At 41.4% G+C, this 21,608-nt stretch overlaps 1 protein-coding gene across 1 annotated transcript; it reads left to right on the forward strand.

Moving 5' to 3' along the window:
- Positions 1 to 1,304: 1,304 nt before the first annotated feature.
- Positions 1,305 to 21,427, forward strand: GTPBP4 (GTP binding protein 4). Its single transcript, XM_088445405.1, has 17 exons — positions 1,305 to 1,426; positions 3,960 to 4,130; positions 5,088 to 5,191; positions 5,283 to 5,419; positions 6,903 to 7,003; positions 8,169 to 8,261; positions 9,937 to 10,128; positions 10,213 to 10,278; positions 12,588 to 12,677; positions 12,760 to 12,870; positions 13,388 to 13,465; positions 13,553 to 13,604; positions 15,530 to 15,630; positions 16,400 to 16,597; positions 19,131 to 19,196; positions 20,025 to 20,165; positions 20,789 to 21,427. The coding sequence occupies exons 1-17, from the start codon at positions 1,379 to 1,381 to the stop codon at positions 20,939 to 20,941; spliced, it is 1,902 nt and encodes a 633-aa protein (XP_088301531.1). The 5' UTR covers positions 1,305 to 1,378; the 3' UTR covers positions 20,942 to 21,427.
- Positions 21,428 to 21,608: the final 181 nt, after the last annotated feature.

A 21,608-nucleotide genomic window follows, 5' to 3' on the forward strand; every position in this document is an offset into this window, starting at 1 on the left:
CACCTTCTGTCACCACCCACAAATGGCTTGTCCTGCCACTCATTCTAGCGAGGCGTCTATGTATAAGGGGAAGCGATCACCCCTTGTACATAGATGCTTTGCTAGAATGAGTGACAGGATGAGCAGTTTGTGGGTGGTGACAGGATGTGGTTGATGGAGACGGGGGTGTTTGTGCGAATGCAGGGGTGTCTGTGCATCTGAACGCTGTGCATCTGAACGCTGTGCATAATCAAGACGCAGCGTCATCAGACATGTCAGATGGCTGTTTTACACAAAGCAGCATTCGCAGTGCTTGTGGTAGGGTATGGTCAGCCACAAGTGCTGCGTATGGGTCCGATGTTACATACACTTCCTGGACATGACGTGTGTTACTAAGGGAAAGTGGGCATCTTGTGACAGGCTGGGGGGCATCTAAATACATACCGCGATCGCACGGCAAGACATAGTGGGTGTGCTAATGTCTTGCTGTGTGATTGCGGTATTTGCATACTTTGTCAACTGAAGGCTGCGAGTGAACACATTTAGCGTGCAGGTCTGAATCTGGCCCACAGTCCTGATCGCAATGACTGGTTCGCGCACGCGCACTGCGATGCATGCGCAGAACGCAACAATCGGCCGATTGTGTGTGTATAAGCAACTGCTTTCCTTGCTGAATCAGGCCCCTAAATTGCTAAGCAAATCGGACTCAAATATATATATATATATATAAGTTTTATTCTTTTAGATTTTTCTGATAACACCTAGTGGGCCTCATTTATCAACAAGTTTTATAATTCACGAGTGATAAATCTCATTGCATATAATAAATGGTGCTTCAGCCAATCAGCTCCCAACTGTCATTTTTCAAACAGATGACAGTTGGGAGCTGATTGGCTGGAGCTCCATTTATCTATAAGCAGAGTGCACTATGTAGTTGGCCATTGGAACCACATCACCTGACCAAAACAAAATGATGATTACGTATTTCATAGATTGTAATAGGTGGCTGGGATGTGACAACACAACTTGTGGCTGAGCTATATAGAAGTACATTATATATAAAGATTTCCATCATCCCACCAGTCCCTAGAAACCAGGAGCAATTGCCACTTGTACCAAAATAGTCTATTTCATATTTAAAGGGAGCAGAAGCAGGAAGGATGAACTATCTACTAGTGCACTGTATAGCATTCACCATAAGGAACACGTTAATCTGTATTTAAACTACAAATGTTCCGGCAATAATACTAGATGATGTCAGGGCAAAGCGGCCCACGTCCATCATGGCTGCCCTGACTCCTTCCATCAACTTCCGTTTCCGCCTGGTCGCGTCACCGTTTCCTTCCTTCTTCCACTGTCTCTGAGGCCGGGCCGGGACGGGACCATACGGACCGCAGACATGGCGCTCTATAACTTCAAGAAGATTATGGTGGTACCGGCAGCCAAGGTGAGTACATGGGGCTTAGCCAAGTCTGGTGACCCGGCCGCCCCCGGGGGGGATCGGGGCTGCAGCTACAAGTGTCTACAGGGCTAATATAGGAGACACGTGGGGAGCTGGCAGTACTCTGTGCTGGCCTCAAACCCCCCAACCCATGTACATACACACAAACATATTTTTTTATATGAATTTGACTTTTAAGTTTTGTAAAGTTTTGCTATCGTTGCTCTTAGTTCGCCCTGACTTTAGATCATTGCTACATGTTGTAGCTTATATCTAAGTAATACTATTTAATATGTGATTCATCTTTGTTCCTATATACCCTGCAATGATTATGCTAGTTAAAAAAAAAGTGACAATCCTCTGACGTTGGGGCAGAAAATACGTAATAACTGCAACTTCCAGCACTGACTGTAAATAACGTTGGAGACTTTTTATTGAAATAACAATTGATACAACATAGAGGACTTTGCCTTCTGTAATGCTGTGTTTATTTATACATGATACATTGGTTATAAATGTAGCATTAGTTCAGTGCTTTGGTTTCATATATATTAACATCTACACTGACAATTGTTTCACCCTTTGCGAAGCCTATTTTGGCAGCATTGGACCTCTCATTCCATCCTACTTCAGTGTAATTATTTTTGTGCTATACACACATACGTGTCCTGTCCTAATGTTTTCTGAAAACTTGGTTTCTTTATAACACAAGCATGGAATGCATATTAGTTTGTGAAAAGTGGCAAAATAATGGAAAACAGCCTCTCTTTGGGAAAATAAATAAAAACTGAAAATCTAGGACGAACCATTATATAAAACAATTGTCATCCTAAAATTCAATAAACGGGCATCCTTGTATGAAGGAGGGGAATCTGCCTCTGCTCTTTCAAATGTGGGTACATCTATGCAGTTGCAAGTAGGTAGTTAAATAGGCTTCAAAATAGCCAACCCCCCTGTTTTTACAGAAACTGTGTTCTCCACAGAACATTTTGCCAGCCAGGTGCCCCATAGGAGCAGTGTAAAGCTGCCCGTATGCGGTGAGATATAGCAGCCGATCCGACAGATTGGTACGATATCGCTGCTATATCGTACCGTGTGTGGGCATTATAGCGGACAGTGCTCTCTCCCGTGGGGTCGTACATCGCACCTCCAGATCTTGCTGCATGTTCACTTGATCTGGGGATGTGATGTACGATCCCATGCAGCGCTATGCGTGTGGGGGAGGGGGGTGCTTAGTGTGTGGGCACCACCTGATATGCCGGCCATCAGATTGGCCAAGGTGCATATCGCACCGTGTATGGGGTAGCTTAAAACTTTGCAGTAATGACAAAAGTTTAAATCCTTTTATTGATTTGAATGTTTAAATACACTTGTAGATATTGCCCACTAGCTGGCTGAACACAGATGCAATTATTTCAAGCAATGCACGCTGAGACACAGGTCATGTCTGCTCCCTCCGTCTACCCTTTCTGCGATGTTCCCGCTGTCCAAACTGAGCCCTGCCTTTTAAAGATGTTGAAGGGATTTCTGTTAAAGTGCCTGTCACAGTAACTTAGCTCAACTCTGATTCTGGCTGCCAAAAAAACAGGCGGGTGGTATACATAGATAGAAGATATATCTATCTATAATTTTTCTTTTCATAATAATTGATCAACAGATAAGAAATGAAAATGGTCACACTTTATTGAAGTAGGGTAGTGCCCTCTATAAAATGAGGAGCCGAGCCTGGAGTCGGGGCATGACATTGGGGCTTTTTTAGAGCGCACCCGCCTTTTTAATGTCAACTTTTGGCTGCGTATGTAAACCACTTAAACAGTGGCTCCCTCGTTTTGAAAAAACAAACAAAAAACATTATGTCCTTCCCTGTTGTTTTGAGCCAGGGATAGGGAGGTTTCTCCCATAATCCCAGTATATCCACTCCTTATTATCTGGGGTGCCTGTGTGCGCTAGGTGTGATGTCACAACATGACAGTGACGCTGTTAAAGGTCTCCCATATAAGAATACCAATGGACAGTGATGGCTGGGGTTTACATATACCCTCCTAACTGTAGCTGGTGTAAGACTCGTCTTTTGCAGTTTCTATCTGCATATACAAGGAATATCTCAATCACTTAGCATCTGAGAATTGATGTTTGGAGGCTATATCCTATTGTAAAAATAATACCATAGAGTCTATTAATGCATTTCACGCATTAACAACCAGTGACAACACTGATTTGCTTCTTGTGTCTGTGAAGTATGTTGGAGCAATATGGCTGGAATACTGCAGTATAAATGCTGACCTGGAGATCGTTGATCTGTGAATAGCCCATGCATGTATCTGTCAGTAAAACAAACCAAAATGTTACATACATAGACTCGTTCAGTGATCTTGTTTTACTGTTACTTGTAAGAAATGGTTCTAGAAATACTCTACAAGCACCATACAAGAGCCATGGAGCCATGGAGCAATGTAACAAGCCTCACGCCGTGTGTACTGAATTAAACCCTCCCATGAGTTATCAGCGATGTGTAACTCTTTATACATGTATCTTGCAGGACTTCATAGACCTCACTTTGTCAAAGACCCAGAGGAAGACCCCAACAGTTATTCACAAACATTATCAGATCCACCGGATTCGCCATTTTTATATGAGGAAAGTGAAATTCACTCAGCAAAATTACCACGATCGACTTTCTCAGATTCTCACAGACTTCCCAAAATTGGATGTAAGTAAACACATTTTTGAATACTAATATGAAAATAAAGGGGAGATTTATCAAAGTTTGGAGAGAGATAAAGTACCAACCAATCAGCTCCTTTCTTTACAGCCTGTATTCGAAAAATTACACTTACAGATGTGTCTTCCTTTGTATTTGCTGTAGTCTAGCCAAACAGCCCCTCTTGGCGCAACTGGCCCCGTAAGATACTGCTTGCGCCAGGCGTCTTTTTTTTTTTTTTTTGCAAATGCGTCTAAGTTGCACTGTGTTGTGACTAGAACGCACCAGGAGACTGTGCTGATTAATTTGATATGTGACACTTGTATATCTGTGTGCGACTGAGTCTCTCTATCGGCATGCAAAGTGCTACGATGCAACGGCCGCAGCTTTTGTCCATACCAAATTCCAATTACAGACTCAGTCCTACATAGATGTATAGGTGTCACATTACAAATTAATCAGCAGTCTCTTGGTGTATCCTAGTCACATCGTATTGCTACTTAGACGCATGTTTGGCAAAAAAGACACCCGACACTAGCAGAGCTGCACAGGACGTGGCCACTCACGCCAGGCATATCGCGCTGCATGGCGTATTGAGGCTAGATGAGCAAGGACACATCTGTAGGAGCTGATTAGTTGGTACTTCTTCAAGTTTTGATAAAACTCCCCCAAAGTATTTTTTTTTCCTTTTGAACTTGTCCCTCCCTCCCATCTAATATAATTGTAGCACAAACAAGTGACACTTACCCAGATTTGGTAATGCTTTCCATGTCGCCTCTTTATGAAAACGATGTGTAGCCAATAGGTTGTCGCGTGGAAGCTGATCTGATAAGCCCTGCTTTTATAACTTCTTTTCAGATTAGAATATTGCATGTTAAGGAGTTTCAGATATGTGCAGCAAAATTGGAACTTTTGATTCCTCACAATGCATTCATATGAATATTGTCTGTCTGGTTTTCCCTTCAGGACGTGCATCCTTTTTATGCAGATTTAATGAATGTCCTTTATGATAAGGACCATTACAAACTGGCATTGGGACAAATAAACATTGCCAAGAACCTAATTGACAAGTGAGTTTTTGTTTTTTTCCTTGATTTTTTTTATTTTTGCATATAAAGCTCCTATCGACACTCTAGTGATCTGTTTTGTATTGTATTCTAGTGTGTCCAAGGATTATTTGAGGCTGATGAAATACGGAGATTCCTTATACCGCTGCAAACAGTTAAAGCGGGCGGCTTTGGGGCGTATGTGTACGATAATTAAAAGGCAGAAGCAGAGCCTGGAATATCTGGAACAAGGTATTTCAATGAATTGTGTAAAGTATAATAAATATATTTATATACACACTAATAATCAGTACAGATGTGTCCTCATACATCTAGTCTCAATACGCCATGTAGTGCGACTTGCCTGGTGTGAGTGAGCCGCCAGGTCTCATGAGATTCTACTGGTGCCAGGCGTCTTTCTTTTATGCATGTAATATGCGATGTGACTAGGATGCACCAGGAGACTGCTGATTAATTTGATATGTGACACTTTTATATCTGTGTGCAGCTAATGCTGGCCATACACCTGCACGATTTCGGGCCGATTGCCCAATTTTCGACAGGGTCATAAGATGGATCTTGTGCAAATCGTGTATTTTTTTTTAGCAAGATACGATGCGCGCTCACGCAGCTCCTATAATTGGATGTTATGATCAGATGTGCAGCACATCTTGTCCATTGTATTGTGTGCAGACCGTGACGTTTATTTTGTTCATGTGATCCATCGTGCGGCAATTCAAGTTATATCAATGACTGTTTCCCTCATGAGCCTGTGAGACACAGGATCGATCTTACGACCTTTCCCGTGCTAAGAAAAACAACAAATATTTTGCCGGGACTGCCGAGGAGTCGGAGGGAAATCGTATGATGAATCGGATCTTATGCTGGTCGTGTAGGTGTGTGGCCAGCTTAAGTCTGTATATGAAGCACAACGGAACTTGGAATTAAAAAAGTTGTTGCCACTACATTGTAGCGCTTCGTATACATATTCAAGGACTACGTCGCACATATACAAGTGTCGCATATCAAATTAATCAGCACAGTCTCCTGGTGCATCTTGGTCACATTGCATTGCTACTTAGATGCATTTTTGGCACAAAAGACGCCCAGTACCAGCAGAGACTCACGGGACCTGGCGCGCCGAGAGGAGCTTTCTAGTGCGACTGCAGCAATGATGTATAAGGACACATCTGTATATGAAGTGTAGTATTACATGATAATTGTGACGCAGATCACTTTAGTATGCAAGACTCGGATAATAGATTGTTTATTGCTTTTGAGGTTGTACCATAATGTTAGGCTTTGAATAATGCTATGTAGTTTACCTTGCTCGCTGGTTTAAAAGTGCAGTTTCAGGATACTCCATGCAGTGTATGAAGGCAGATCTATATTTTAGTCTAGACTTTATCTTGTGCTAAAATATTGAGTGTTTGTTTCAGAAGTGTGATCATCTAATTTATTTTGGTAAAGTGGTTTTGTCTGTGTAATGTGTTTGACTCATCATAAAATGATTTGCTATCGTCAAGTCTGGGTTAAAGCAAATCATTGTCCTCTGGCATAGCAGGCCACAGGAAAATGATTTATTGGTTGTTATTATTGCTGGCCCTATAGATGTGCCGCCTTGCTAGCCAAGGACATTTTTTTTTTTTTTTTTATATATTTTCAAAGAAGCACAATAGAAAAAAGATACCTGATCCCATTAAGATTTGTGAACATTTTATTTCTCTTTTCACAGTACGCCAGCATTTGTCTCGTTTGCCAACGATCGACCCCAACACACGTACTCTGCTTCTCTGCGGCTATCCAAATGTTGGGAAATCCAGCTTTATAAATAAGGTTTGCTTCATTCTCATCTGGAGTCTTTCATGTGAAAGTTAGTTTTGGGAGGTATATTGTACAACATAGCCCAATAATGTGTAAAATAAGTAGACATCACTGGAACTACAATGGCCACATTAGTGTAAAAAATATATTTTCCTAGCTGGAATATCCTTGCAAAATATCACCAGTCTTTTTAATTTTGCTGATAATTTTTGTTTGTTTCAGATATACTGGATACTCTGTGTTATGGGGTCAAATTGGGCTAAAAAAGTTCAGGTGTTATTTAATTTTAAATATAAAAATACTACACTGAAGTGCCAAAAGTTATGGGATAACAGTATGTAACGGTAGGTGGCATCATCGCACTGTGACGTCTTGACCCATCAGAGTTCCCGTAAACTCTACGACACTGGACCTAGCCTAGCTTCACCTAGCTCATGAAGCTAGGCTAGGACCCTGGAAGACTGGCAACATGTGGTGTGGTCCAATGCATCATGGTTCCAGTTGTTTCAGCCTGATGGTAGGGTTCGGGTGTGACACAGACCCCATGAGGCCATGGACCCCAGTTGTCAACAAGGCACCGTGCAGGATGGTGGTGGCCATTTGCAGCCCTTCATGGACTTCATGTACCCCCACAATGATGACATATTGCAGCAGGATAATGCACTGTCTCATCGGTCCCAAGTTGTCCAGAATTAGTTTGAGGACCTCCGACGAATGGAAAGGTTCATTCACACCCAACATCCTGCACCTACAAATATATCACGGAACTGTGGGAAGCTATCCAGACCGCAACATCTCTCCAGAGGTCTTCCGTTCACTTGTGGGATCAATGCCACGTCCAGTTGGTGCACTTTGCAGAGCTAAAGGTGGTCTTAAACGATATTAGGGATCTACCCATGACTTTTGTCACTTCAGTGTAAAAAGTCCAGGTCTTTTAATCCATCAAAGGACGTTGGTGATTTTTGAGTTTTATATGTATAAAATGTTTAGTAATACTGTATTGTGTAACTGCACCATTTTTGGATGTATAGAGTATGTTATGCAAGCGATTGTATGCTCATTATTAAGACACATAGGACTTACTTTGGATTGAAGACTAAATAGTATCCTCCACTAATACTCTGAATATTTGGGAAGATGCAGCACGTGAAGCTGAATATACATTTCTGTTTTTCAGGTGACCAGGGCAGATGTTGAGGTGCAGCCATATGCCTTCACTACGAAATCATTATTTGTGGGGCACATGGATTACAAATACCTCCGCTGGCAGGTTAGTAACTCCCATGGCAGATCATGGAATTAATAATGGAATTAGATTAAATTAGAAGTTGATATTAGTTTGCAAGAATTTTATACAAATTAAAGCCAATTTGGTAGTCGGTTTGTTCCCCTCTCATTGTAACACACATTCTAACAGGAGAAATTGTAATGATGTAATGTTTTTATGTATTAGGATGCATATAAAGTTTAAGCAGGTTTGCAATTAGTATATCTGGTAGTCACATTAACCACTTAACTGACGATTTTTCCAGTAAAACCGGTCAGAAATTGCCGGGTCCGCAGGAGAATCCGGGGAGTCAGAGGAGATCCGTTCTGCACATGTATAGAACAAATTCAAAAACACAGCAAGACAGTGCGGTTGCAACTTGTCAGCTGAAGCACAGCTAGCTGCATTCTCATCCCATACGACCACGTCAGTTAAGTGGTTAAATCCACACTGGAGCTTTACTACTAGTATTCTCATTATAGAAAATACTCTTTCTTGTCGAATACAACTCTGACTGCTTTATTATGCTCCCTCATTAAACCAAATTTTAAGAGACAAAGTAGAAATTAAACGTGTTTGAACAGAATACCTACTAGTGTGCTTAACTATGGAATAAGTAAAGGACCTGTCTGTTCTAAAATTGCAGTCTGTGAAAGCATTAACCTCACACAAACTTATTGTAAGTTAGTATTGAGTACTTCTGCAGAAAATTGTATCCATGAAATGTCAAACTTTACACCTATTGTCCAACATGCCCTCCAGCAAAGGGTTCTGACTCTGATTGTGGCAGGGACAAGCCATGTAACCAGCATCCTGTAATGAAGATGTATATATTTACCATCAGCAAGTTGTTCAGGCTGTATATGATGGATTTTCCCAAAGAACTAACAGCAATCCCCAGAGAGTCCTTTGCAAAATGTGATTGGTTTGAAATGACTCAACTTGCTGAAAGAGAATCCCTTTCCCTAATCACAGACCAATTAATAAATTCTCATATGAACAGATTACTTAATAATTTTTTATTTACATACCATACTTTTTAGAAAAACAGAAGAGTAATACCCCTTTCACACCAAATTTATAACCCGGGTTATTGCCGGGGTAACCTTGGTCCTGGTTTGGTGTGAAAGGGTCAACCCAGGTTGTGTGTCTTGACCAGGGTTGCACCCAGCACTGACCCGGGTAACTGTGCTGTTTGAAAGGCGACACCCAGGTCATTCCTAAAATGAGCCGATTGGTGGCTGTGGAGCAGTCACCACTCACTTCTTATGACCTTATCTTTGTGAACCTGAAAAATGTCCATTTGTAATGGCACAAACAAGTTTTGCAGGGCTTACCGTGGGTTAATCATGAATAAGGCATACCTGGGAATAATCCGGGTTCAAAGTGCAGTGTGAAAGGGATCTGACACACCAGTGACACGGGTTGGAACAGTGATCAAAAACCCAGGTTGGGCCCAGCATTTTGGTGTGAAAAGGGAAGGGGTATCAGTCTCTCCAGTTCTGTAATGGTAGCCTATTATTAGATGACTTCCAGCCTTTATGCACCATTTCATTTAGTGTCCCTTTGCGATAAAACAGTTTTATATAAAAGTGATTCAGAGAGATTTCAGTAATTTCAGGCTTAGCAATAAATGCATCTGTAATAAAGAAAATGGTACTGATTTGGGACTCTGCAGGTTGTGGACACTCCTGGTATCCTTGACCACCCCCTGGAGGAGAGGAACACTATTGAGATGCAGGCTATTACCGCCCTGGCTCACCTCCGTGCCGCTGTTCTGTTTGTCATGGATATATCGGAGCAGTGTGGACATACATTGGAGCAGCAGCTAGAACTCTTTGACAGCATTCGTCCTTTGTTTGCCAATAAAGTGAGTCCTCCCCTGGTATTGTATGCAGCTAATTAGGTGTTATATGAAAGGGCAATAAATAAATCTTTTCTTTTTTCAATGTAGCCTCTAATAATTGTTCTGAATAAGTGTGACGTGAAGAGGGTCTCGGAACTTACAGAGGAGCAGCAGGTAAGTTTGATTGGTGAACTTACCTGTAAACTATAATACAGTAACAACTATCAAAATGGATGATTGTTTCCTTTTTAATGTTGAGTATTTAGACTATATTAACAAACCATAATAAAATCAGGGTCCTACTGTTGTAATGCTTTTGGGATGGTAATTGCTAAAAGTTCTAAAATGGAATATTCTGTTACTAATCTACCCAGGACTATAGTCTAGATAAGATGAACACAACTTCTCATATGTAAGGTAAAAGATCCCCCCCCTATCTATGAAGTACTGTACTGGCATTAAATGTGCATGTCTACTGTTGAGGAAGCCAGTTTACAGGCTGAACCAATATTAGAAAGCTGCCAATAGTCTCAGTAGGAACCATGAGATTACTGAGACATTTGGCAATGCACATCATGGATGGAGCCATTTTGTGGGCTTATCCATCAATTGAATAGATATCTACTAACAAGCAGAGCCATCACTTTGTGCCTACAACAATGTTGCTTTTTCCTGGTATACTCATAGGCTTTATTGCTACTTCTGTTGAATCTCCTCAACTTTCGACGTTATTTCGCAAGGCGGAAAAGTATCGACGTATTCAATTTGAAAGACTTTCCTCCTAGACGGAAAGTCAATGCAATGTAATAGGCAAAAAAGTTTTGCCTATGAATAGTATGCGGAAAAAAGTGCAGAATTGAGGTTTTGGGGTGCAACATTGCGGGAACCCCCGTGCAGCCTTCAGACAGTCCCCCAAAGGTAAACTGCATCAAAACTGTAAAAAAAAACAAAAAACTTAACATCCTAAAAAATCACTTTCAATTTGGGGGCAAAAAAAAAATAAATGTTGAGGGACAAAGTTAAAAACTAGCGAACTAGACTCCAGGGGAGTCCCCAAGTATGCCCCAGTTGTTTTTTTCATTGCAGGTGCTTGCGGCAGGTGGATTTTTCACAATTTTTTTCAAGTTAACTAGCAATTTATAAATATGCTGACCCCCATTTTCAAGTATCTCAAAATTGCTGGGATAATTTATTTTCTCCAAAAAAAACTCTATTCTGCACCACTTATACAAAAACGCTATTTAGCAGTTTTTGAGCCTGTTTTAAAAAAAAAACAAATACCTTCAGCAAGCCAAATCCGGGGGTAACCATAGCTAACCCCCATGTCAGAGCATCTTTTGGGGGGTGTCAGGCTGATTTCCCCAAATCTGACATGACTTTTCTCTTATTTAAGTTTTGCTGGGTCCCGTTTTCGCGTACTTTCAAATTGAATACGGGGATACGCGGGCACGCGTGCGATACTTTTCCGCCTGCAAAACATGCGGTGTAGGCGAAAAGTCCGGAAGGCGGAAAAGTATCATGGGTCCGCTCAAATTGAATATGGCTCTTGGTGTTCTCCTTGAAATTCCCCATAGCCTCATTATACACATTCATTCTTTCATGCTCTCATGTTGCCAGACTATACTCCTCTTTCTAGATGTTGCCAAAATCTTTAGCTATTCTCATTATCTCCTATGTGGCCTCACCTAGCTCTGCTACAATCTGTCATGACAAATCTACTCTTGCTGCCCTCCATCTACTCTCTGTTCCTAAGTTGGCTCCCCATGTTCTCCAGAATCCAGTTCAAACTACTCTCCCTGATGCATTTTTGAACTTTTATAGGATACTCTCTCTCTCTGCCTGCTCACCTCTTTGGCTACCACCTCCAAGACTTCTCCTGTGGAGCTCCCCACTTTTGTGGAACTCCCTACCACACCTGACTAGACTCTTTGCCAGACTTCAAACTTTTAAGAACTCCCTCTCAAACCCACATTTTACTATCGCCTATCCTACCCCTAACTGATACGTAATCCTCTAGGTACTACCAGCTTTTATCCCTATATCCACTTCGAGAACCACTAGCTGCTATTGTCTCTGCATTGCCCTCTCCCTTTAGATTGTAAGCTCTTGCATAGTTTCCGCTCCATCTTGCATTTGCACTAAGTGTCTACGTTTTATGTATGTGTATATATATATATAATATATATATATATATATATATATATATATATATATATATATATATATATATATATATAAATAAATAATATGGTTTTATACTGCATGTCCATTGCTGCAGTTTTGTGAAACCTTACCAGTAAATAACACGTTTCTTAAGCCTAAAAATAGTCTTCCTTCACAATGTGTAGGCAATGGTGCACTTGAAATCTCTAAACACAACAGTAACAGTGTTTATATACAACCTGTGGATGAGCGTTTGATTTAGTGCATCCATGGATATATATTGTAGCAGTACAAGGTAATCTAGTTCTGTTGTCTTACAGAACATTTTCAAAGAATTGGAGAATGAAAGCCTGCCGGTGATAGAAACCAGCACCCTCACAGACGAAGGCGTCATTCAAGTGAAAACAGAGGTTTGTATGTTGTAGAGTATTGTATATGACCCCGTAACCTCAGTGTCGTCGTCTACTAAATGCTTTCCCTGTGCTGGTGCAGGCGTGTGACCGGCTTTTAGCTCACCGAGTGGAAACCAAGATGAAGGGGAACAAAGTGAATGATGTGCTGAACAGGCTTCATCTGGCTGTACCAAGTAAAAGAGATGAGAAGGTGAGAGCAATTGTATTTACCTGGTAGATCTCAGTGGTTTATTTGATTTTATTATTTATGCATAAGCTGGGGTGTATCCATATACAAACTGCGCTGCAATAGATCATGTTATATGTTGTCTGAAACATTTTTAAATAAGTGCTTTTCCGTAAATGGGTACATTCATTTGCAAAGCTCTATTGTATTCAGGCAATTTGACAATTTAATTACTATAACTTATTCCCAATTATATTGAAACTGAATAAATCTTAGAACCTCTAGAGTTCACCTTGCACCTGTGATCCGTGCAGGCTGCATTCTCAGAACATTGGTGTATCCCATGGAACAAATGTCTTTTTGGATGGTGTATTCTGCTGTGAGTCTGTATGTCCTCTGTGCAAACTTTCATATTGCTCTCATGTTAATTTACAAGAGAAGTGAGCAGATAATTGTTCCTCTGTACTCTGGTATGCTGTGAAGGCATCTGTATAGGAGGGTACTGTAACCTAAATGTGTGTAATCTCTATGACTGTTTTAGGAGAGGCCACCTTTCATCCCCGAAGGGGCGCTGGCAAGGAAAAAACGTATGGATACAGACGCTCCAAAGAGGAGATTGGTTAGTTTTGTGTTTGTAAGACCTGTACATGATAGATATTGAAGCATCACAATGTTGTTTGACATTTCTTCACATTTTGACTCTTAGGAGAAGGACATTGAAGTGGAGATGGGCGATGATTACATGCTGGATCTGCAGAGTAAGTGCTGACAACATTTCACAATTCCTGGGGAATATATTTTTATTTTTGAAAAGTAAGATTAAAGGTGCGCGTTATTTAATTTTATAATGGACAGCTAAACCTAACCTACCCATTGCCAAATATAGTATAGTTACTACTAACATTCACTGCTACAGATGTAAAAGTTCTCATCATTTGATAGATTTTTGTATATTTTACATGGTATTTATTATCCTTTATATGGCGCCACAAGGGTTCCGCAGCGCCTTACAAAGTACAACAAATGAGAGTATAAGAAACTTTATTTAACAGTACAGGACAAGGACATGGTTTATAAACATTGCTGCATTACCGATCATAGCACTTAAAAAAAAAAAAAAAAAAACCAGCAGCAACCAAGAGTTAAGTGCCACTGTGGGGAGTTAGAAGTAATTGATAATATAAGTAAGGGAAGTAGAAGCAAGTGAGGGAAGAGGGCCCTGCCTGTGAAAGCTTACGTTCTAAAGGGGAGGGATAGACTATGAGGAAGGAGCATGGAGCAGTGGGTTAAGATGAGAGCTGGAAAGCTTTGATGAAGTGGGTCTTGTGAGTAGGGATGTGCAGGCTCGGATTAGTTCGGATTTTCCTGCCAAGTTTGGATTTTACCCGCCAAAAATCGGGTCACAGAAAGTGGTAAAACGTCATCATTCCTGGACTAAAGTCCATGAAAGATGATGTTTTGCCTCTTTCTGAGATGCAATTTTTGGAGGGAAAACCCGAACTAATCCGAGCTTGCACATCCCTACTTGTGAGCCCGTTTGAAGATTAGTGGGGAGGAGGGGAGAATTTCAAAGGTGGGCAGCAGCACGGGCAAAATCTTGACAAGGGAGGAAGTGTGAAGGGAGATGAGGTGAGATGTAAATGGGAGAGCATTGGGTAAGGGCTTGTCAGTAGGTGTGAGAAGCTTGAATTGGGTTCTGAAAGAGGGGGGAGCCAGATGTAGAATGTTTGGAGAGAAAATGAGCCGAGCAGCAGCATTGAGGACAGATTGGAGTGGAGAGAGGTGAGAGTCAGGGAGGTCAGATAAGGAGGAAGTTACAGTAGTCCAATCTGGAGATGACCAGTGAGTGAATGATGGTCTTAGTAAAGGGTCTGATCTTAGAAATATTTCTGAGATGGAAATGGCAGGACTGTGAGAAGTGCTGAATGTGTGGTTTTAAGGAGAGGGAGGAGTCCAGGTTAACTCCTTGAGCACACTTGGGGGCTAGAGGAGATAGTTGTGCCATCAATAGATAATGAAATAGTGGGAAGTGAGGTTATGCGGGAGGGTGGGAAGATGATCAGCTCAGCCTTAGACATGTTATGTTTAAGAAATCGCTGGGACATCCAGGAAGGGCTAGCAGAGAAACAGTTAGAGATTAGAGTGAGAAGAGAGGGGGAGAGGTTATGGGAGGAGAGGTAGAACGGAGTATCATCAGCATAGAGATGTTATTAGAGGCAAAAAGAGCTGAATGAATTCACCTAAAGAGGATGTATAGAGGTAGAATAGGAGGGGTCCAAGAACTGTTGATGATATGCTGTTCTGTCATCAGATTTTCAAGTATAGGATGATGAGCAGTTTATATAAGTTTTTGTCCCTTAATGTGGGATTGAAGAACAGTGTCTGGTAACTATAAATGCAGACATTTTAAACACTGTTGAAGACTGGTATTATACAGTGTTTATGAAGAGCCAACATCATACACCATGTTCTACAATAAGTAAAGGGGCATTTGGATCTTAACAAGTGGTGAAGAGGCCTTGGGTTATATAAACATGTTTAAAAAGGCCTCTTAAAAACAGATGTACCTATGTATGTTCATTATAAATTGAAGGCTATGTATACAAATGTAAGAGCCATTACCTGATCGGTAGTGGCAAATCATAAATTACATTGACATTTTTATTTTAATTCTATTTTCTAGAATACTGGGATATAATGAATTCATCAGAGAAATATGACAAGATACCAGAAGTCTGGCAGGGCCATAATATTGCTGATTACATAGATCCAGATATAATGAAGGTAAGTCCAGTGCAAGTACCTGATCTATGTAAACATTACACGTCTGCCCAAGAGCTTCTACAATTGATTTTGTGGTTTATTATGTAATACAATAGCAAAGGTTAACGTCTGCAGAAGCAGATATTAGCAAAGGTTAACGGCTGCAGAAGCAGATATTATCTGAGCTTAACTAATATCCATGAAAATACAGCCAGGGAACAGGTGACATCACTGAGATTGCAACCTAGGAACTGTGACATCATTGAAGCACCGAAAAGTTAAGTGAGATCACTGGTACATAGGGATTTGAAAAGCTGCTCATAGAACCCCTAGAAGAGCTGCCTCCCCCGTCCCCTTTAAAAAGGGCCCTGGTTTCTTTCATATTGGTTGTAACTTGTAAGTCTATTTACAACTTAATTCTTTAGTGTAAAGGTGTGGTTTTTTTTTTTTAATAGGCTCAGAGCATCTTTCTTACTTTTTTCTATTGCTTCCAGCTATGCGGATTATTGAATTTGTTTTCTGTGAGTGTCGCCCTTGTGTGACTGAGTAAGAGGGCTGCAAGCAGCAGGGGCAGTGACATTATGTGAGGGAGATGAGCAGTAAGCCACAGGTTTATAGTTAGGACTGGAGTGTCCCATCAGCTCACAATAATGATAGGATGATACTGTCCCCTACCTTCCACATGCTTATACATACAACTTATTTGTTTAATTGATACTTAGATTCTTTCTTTCCTTAGTAGTGCACAGGCTATAATCTCATCTCTAACATTCATTTTACCTTACGTTAGAAACTGGAAGAACTGGAGAAAGAGGAAGAGCTGAAGGAGGCAGCTGGGGAATATGACAGCGATATCGAAAGTGAGGATGAAGAGATGGCAGACATTCGTCAGCTCGCTCTGCAGATTCGCGAGAAGAAAAAACTAAAATTTCTCCAGTCAAAAGAGAAAGACGTTCATAAGCCACGACTGCCAAGAACTGCGAAAAAGGTACGTGCTGGTGGGATCCAGTGTATACAGGATGAGTCATATTTGTAGTCTTCTAGAAAGGTACCTGCTGAGTGGGAGTGTCTTCTCTGACCCTGCCAGAAAGGTACCTGCTGAGTGGGAGTGTCTTCTCTGACCCTGCCAGAAAGGTACCTGCTGAGTGGGAGTGTCTTCTCTGACCCTGCCAGAAAAGTACCTGCTGAGTGGGAGTGTCTTCTCTGACCCTGCCAGAAAGGTACCTGCTGAGTGGGAGTGTCTTCTCTGACCCTGCCAGAAAGGTACCTGCTGAGTGGGAGTGTCTTCTCTGACCCTGCCAGAAAGGTACCTGCTGAGTGGGAGTGTCTTCTCTGACCCTGCCAGAAAGGTACCTGCTGAGTGGGAGTGTCTTCTCTGACCCTGCCAGAAAGGTACCTGCTGAGTGGGAGTGTCTTCTCTGACCCTGCCAGAAAGGTACCTGCTGAGTGGGAGTGTCTTCTCTGACCCTGCCAGAAAGGTACCTGCTGAGTGGGAGTGTCTTCTCTGACCCTGCCAGATAGGTACGTGCTGGAGGCATCCATTGTGTAAAGAATGAGTCTTGTGTTTTCTTTAATATCTGCTAGTTAATTGCTTATACCAATCATTTTATTTGTAATATTTTATTTTTGACTTTGTCTATCCTACCAATCACCTCTTTATTTTTTTTGATGAGTTTGAGGTGAGTTAATTGTGAGGGAAAAGTGTGTGTTTGCATATAAGTAATACGGTTACTCTTTGTAAGACAGGGCAACTGATAGAAGTGTGTATTTAGAAGGGCACGGGACTATGGGAAAGATTTATCATACTTTCTAAACTGGACATGTGAAAGTGTTGCCCAAAGCAAAGTATCAGCTTTAAGGTATCATTTATCTAGTACATTCTAGAACATGATGGCTAGAATCTGGTTACTATAGGCAACGCCTCCACTCAGGTCTAGACTGGCAAATGCCAGATAGCCTGATGGGCCAGCCAAGTCTGCAGTCAGCGCCTCAGCTGTTTGGTGGCCTGGCTGAGCAGCAGTGTCTCCCAGTGTATAATAGGGGAGGCTGGGAGCCGCTCGAGGAACAAAAAGGATGACACCAAGAGCTGGACGCCATAGCTGAGGTAGGCCTGTGTGCTTTAAATGCCAGGGGTGATTTTCAGTCCCAGTTCGGCCCCTGCCTCCACTTGAACTCTTCAGAAGGTTTTATAAATCTACGACTAAGACTTGTGGCTAAGTTCCGTTTGGGGAGGAGGATCTCTTTGAAAAACAGACACTGATTAAACATGAGGGATGAAAACGCCCATATATCTATAACCACAGTCCAGCAGAATGGAAGGTTGTAATGGTCAATTGTGTGAAAAAAAACAGCTATAAATGAAATTCGGAGTAGACCGGTAATCACTGGATTTAGTGTTGAAGCCATTGGCAATTGTATTTGCTGTTTCTTAGGACTTAAGTAAGCAGAAAATAATTGGAGGAAATATATGATGTATACCAAAATTTAAAAGGAATATGGAGGCCAGTAAGAAATAGAGACAGTAGCAGATGGGAGATATTAAAGTGCAAGAAAGCCCTTATGTCATTATATATTACATACTATACATTAGTCATACGGTATACTTGAAATAACGGGAGTGTAATGGTGAATACACACGGTAAGATTTAACATAACGATAACTATATAGATATATCGTTATTGATCATATCATCCTGTTTTTGAGCCCTTCCAACTCCCAAACTATGGTTGATATCGACCATCGCCTATGCAGGCTAACCTGGTCGATATCGACCAGGTTAGCTTGGTTACTATAGGGACCCGGGATCGTTATAGTTGTTTGGGGGTTGGTGCATGTGCTGGATGTTCGATATCGAACATCCAGCACAGGAATGACGATCAGACAATGAGTACGGAGCTTGAGATATGTCAGGAGTTGAAGAGTTCTATAACAAAGCAGGTTGAGTGTTAACCTGGGTACACACTGACAGATACATTAGCCGATCAATTGATCGGCCAATGTATCTGCTGCCCGTTGGGCAGTGTGTACCCGCGATATGTCGGTGAACGTCGGCGTTCTCCGACTTATCACATTGGCTGTGCTGCACAGCCGATTGGACAGATATGTCTGCAGATGTGTGTCCATCAGCAGGTGTGTACCGCCCGTACACACACAGCGGCAGCCGCGAGGAGGGGGGGTGTGACACGCCCCCGCCGGGACCTGGGGGCAGGCACAGATGATGGTTATTCAGTGTGTACGAACATCCATCATTTGCAGATCACTCGATCTGCAGATATATCTGTATAGTGTATACCCACCTTTAGAAATGGCAGATGTTTAGCAGCTAAGACCGAACGGTTAGTCTAGAAAATCTATGTATGAGTAATTTCCTTGACCCAGCATTCAGCCATGCAGGACAGTCTCATGTTGTGTAATTGTGGGTTTGACACATTCTAGAAAACGGTATTGTGGTATTGCGAAATGGACTTTGCAAATATAATTAAACCAAACAATCTTAATTTTATTTTTGTTTTATATACAGGTCCAACGCAAGACATTAGAGAAGGAGATGAGTTCACTTGGACTTGATATGACTGAGAAGGATGAGGTAAGACCTACACGCTATAAAATATATATATATTAGGGATGTGCAGGCTGGGATAGGTTCGAGTTTGCACGTTGAGTTCGGATTTTTCCCTCCAAAAAAACGGAACTCAGAAAGAGGCAAAACGTCATCTTGCATGGACGAACATCATCATTCCTCCAGGAATGATGATGTTCGTCCATGCAAGATGACGTTTTGCCTCTGAGTTCCGTTATTTAATAGAAAGGTTTGTATGGCCAACATAAGTGGATATGTACTATGCCGGTAAAGTACAGGTTCACATTTATTGGCCCACCGCACAGGGATCTAAAAGATCCGTTTACTGGGCGATGTCTCCTGATGGCCGCATTTGCCAATACTTCCACTATCACTGCCACGCAGTGCCCGGAATGTATGATGGCATCAGTGCCATCTGTACAACATATGACTAGTTGACAGTGGAGGGAATTTCTCTGCAGTGCGCTTCTGGGATTGGGGTTGGTTGATCTATGCATTTAGTAGTGGATACCTGTGCGGTATATTTGCTCCACATAAGAATGGGATGATGATGATATATCACCATGCATGTATGTGTACTTTCAACAGAATATAAAAACATTGTCAAATCCCACATAGTCACAAAATTTGGTCTCCCATGCTATTCAGACCTCGGCGACTTATATATTTAGTTTTGAATTCACAAATCTGTAGAATTGTGTACTAAAATAATTCCATGGAGACCTACAAATAAAAGAAAAACTTAATCAGACAAGTCATTTTTAGTTTTTAAACCATAATTGGTCTAAGTACCTTGGGCTGTGTGTAATGTTATACTTTGCTTGTAACTGCCAGACCCACTATGCAACACAAGCGAGATCCAGGAGCGTACAGAGGAAGCGTAAACGTGAGGAGTCTGAACCACCAACATCTGTCACTCGCAGCCGAAGCAACTCGAAGCCACCACGAGACCAGTCTGGTGTTCGTGACGCCAAGGTTTGTGTTTTATTTATTATTTGACATCTAACTAGGTAATACACAATTGCAAAGTGCATTGATAATCCAATGCATGTCTGTGTAATGCATCAAATTAATTTTCTAACCTGTTAAAATACTTGGCTATTGAATGGTTATTTTTCTGCACAGAAGCTAAGCATTGATTATGCTGTAGCTTTCACAAGATGGGATTAAGGTTGAGATCCTCATGCTATAGAGAGCTGGATCATCCAGTGGGCCCAGATTATGCTAGTCTGGTTGTTTGCTTTTTGATAAAACCGGTAGTAAGGGAGGCCCAAACCTCTACCTTCCCTACAGCTATAAGGGAGGTATAACAAGAAACTGTTAAATCTTTGAACATCTCTTTAGCTACATGTCCACCTTCCCTAAGCTGCATTTGGTACCTAGCCTTAGGTGCTGAACTTTTGCCGGCTACTAGGGGAGCTCTGTGTGGGCTAGTTAGGAAATCCAAATTACCCTGACAAGCACTTAAGGATCCACTGTATAATTCAGTAATTGTCACTTCTGTTAGTTACGTTGACAAGTTTCCTGTGGCAATTTGTTGTTTACATTCTGTCCAGATTTGCATAGCATGCCTATAACATTGCCTCATCCCTATTTAGATGGCAAGGAAAGCCAAGAAGATCATGAAGAAGTCTCAGAGGAATATGAACAGAATGGGCAAGAAAGGAGAGGCTGATAGACACGTGTTTGATCTGAAGCCCAAACATTTATTTGCTGGCAAGCGAAAATCTGGCAGCACGGACCGTAGATAAAGGTCTGCACAGCAGGAACGTGTCATCCTACATCCTGTTCTACCGAGAGGACTTTTTACATCCCAGTGTAGAAGGCGCTGAGCTCTCAGACTACACAGAACTGTCTCTCATCATGCTCAATAGAATGGAACTATCTTTGTGGAAAGAAATGGCCCTCATTGAATTCTTATTTAATTTTATAACAAGTGAGAGTAAATTGGAGCATCTGACAATGGGCCTTGCAGCATCACAGAAATTGTAAAGTTTGAAGCCATCTTGCAATGTGTGATAAATATGAAATATCTGAACATATTCATTATAAATCACCTGAAATTTAAGAAAAAAAAAATTGATTTAAACATTTCTGGTACTTATAACAGCTATGAAACACATCACTATTGGTCATTGTGGTGTCAATCATGACCTAGTGCATGTATCTATGCCCTACCAGATCAATAAAATGACTGACCTAATGTCTCATTAAAACTCAGAACTTTTTACCAGTTAGTGTGGGGGTTCCCAAACTTTCTTGAATCACAATACCCAGAATTTCAGCATTTTTTCATGGTGCCCCTAGAGCAAAAGTTACTTATTGAAAGTAAATCAAAATTATTAAGCAAATTGTTCTTATCAGTCATCCTTAGATACAGTTATGTGGTGGACAGGGTTATGCTTGGGTTTAACATAT

This window comes from Taudactylus pleione, unplaced genomic scaffold (assembly GCF_031769625.1).
Source record: "Taudactylus pleione unplaced genomic scaffold, aTauple2 ptg000380l, whole genome shotgun sequence".
NCBI lineage: Eukaryota > Metazoa > Chordata > Amphibia > Anura > Myobatrachidae > Taudactylus > Taudactylus pleione.

Excerpts from the sequence above, each read along its gene's own strand:
- GTPBP4 (XM_088445405.1), top strand. The coding sequence starts at position 1,379 with ATGGCGCTCTATAACTTCAAGAAGATTATGGTGGTACCGGCAGCCAAG. Across the intron at positions 1,427-3,959 it reads TGGTGGTACCGGCAGCCAAG|GACTTCATAGACCTCACTTT; the intron begins GTGAGTACATGG and ends TGTATCTTGCAG. Across the intron at positions 19,197-20,024 it reads ATATGACTGAGAAGGATGAG|ACCCACTATGCAACACAAGC; the intron begins GTAAGACCTACA and ends TGTAACTGCCAG.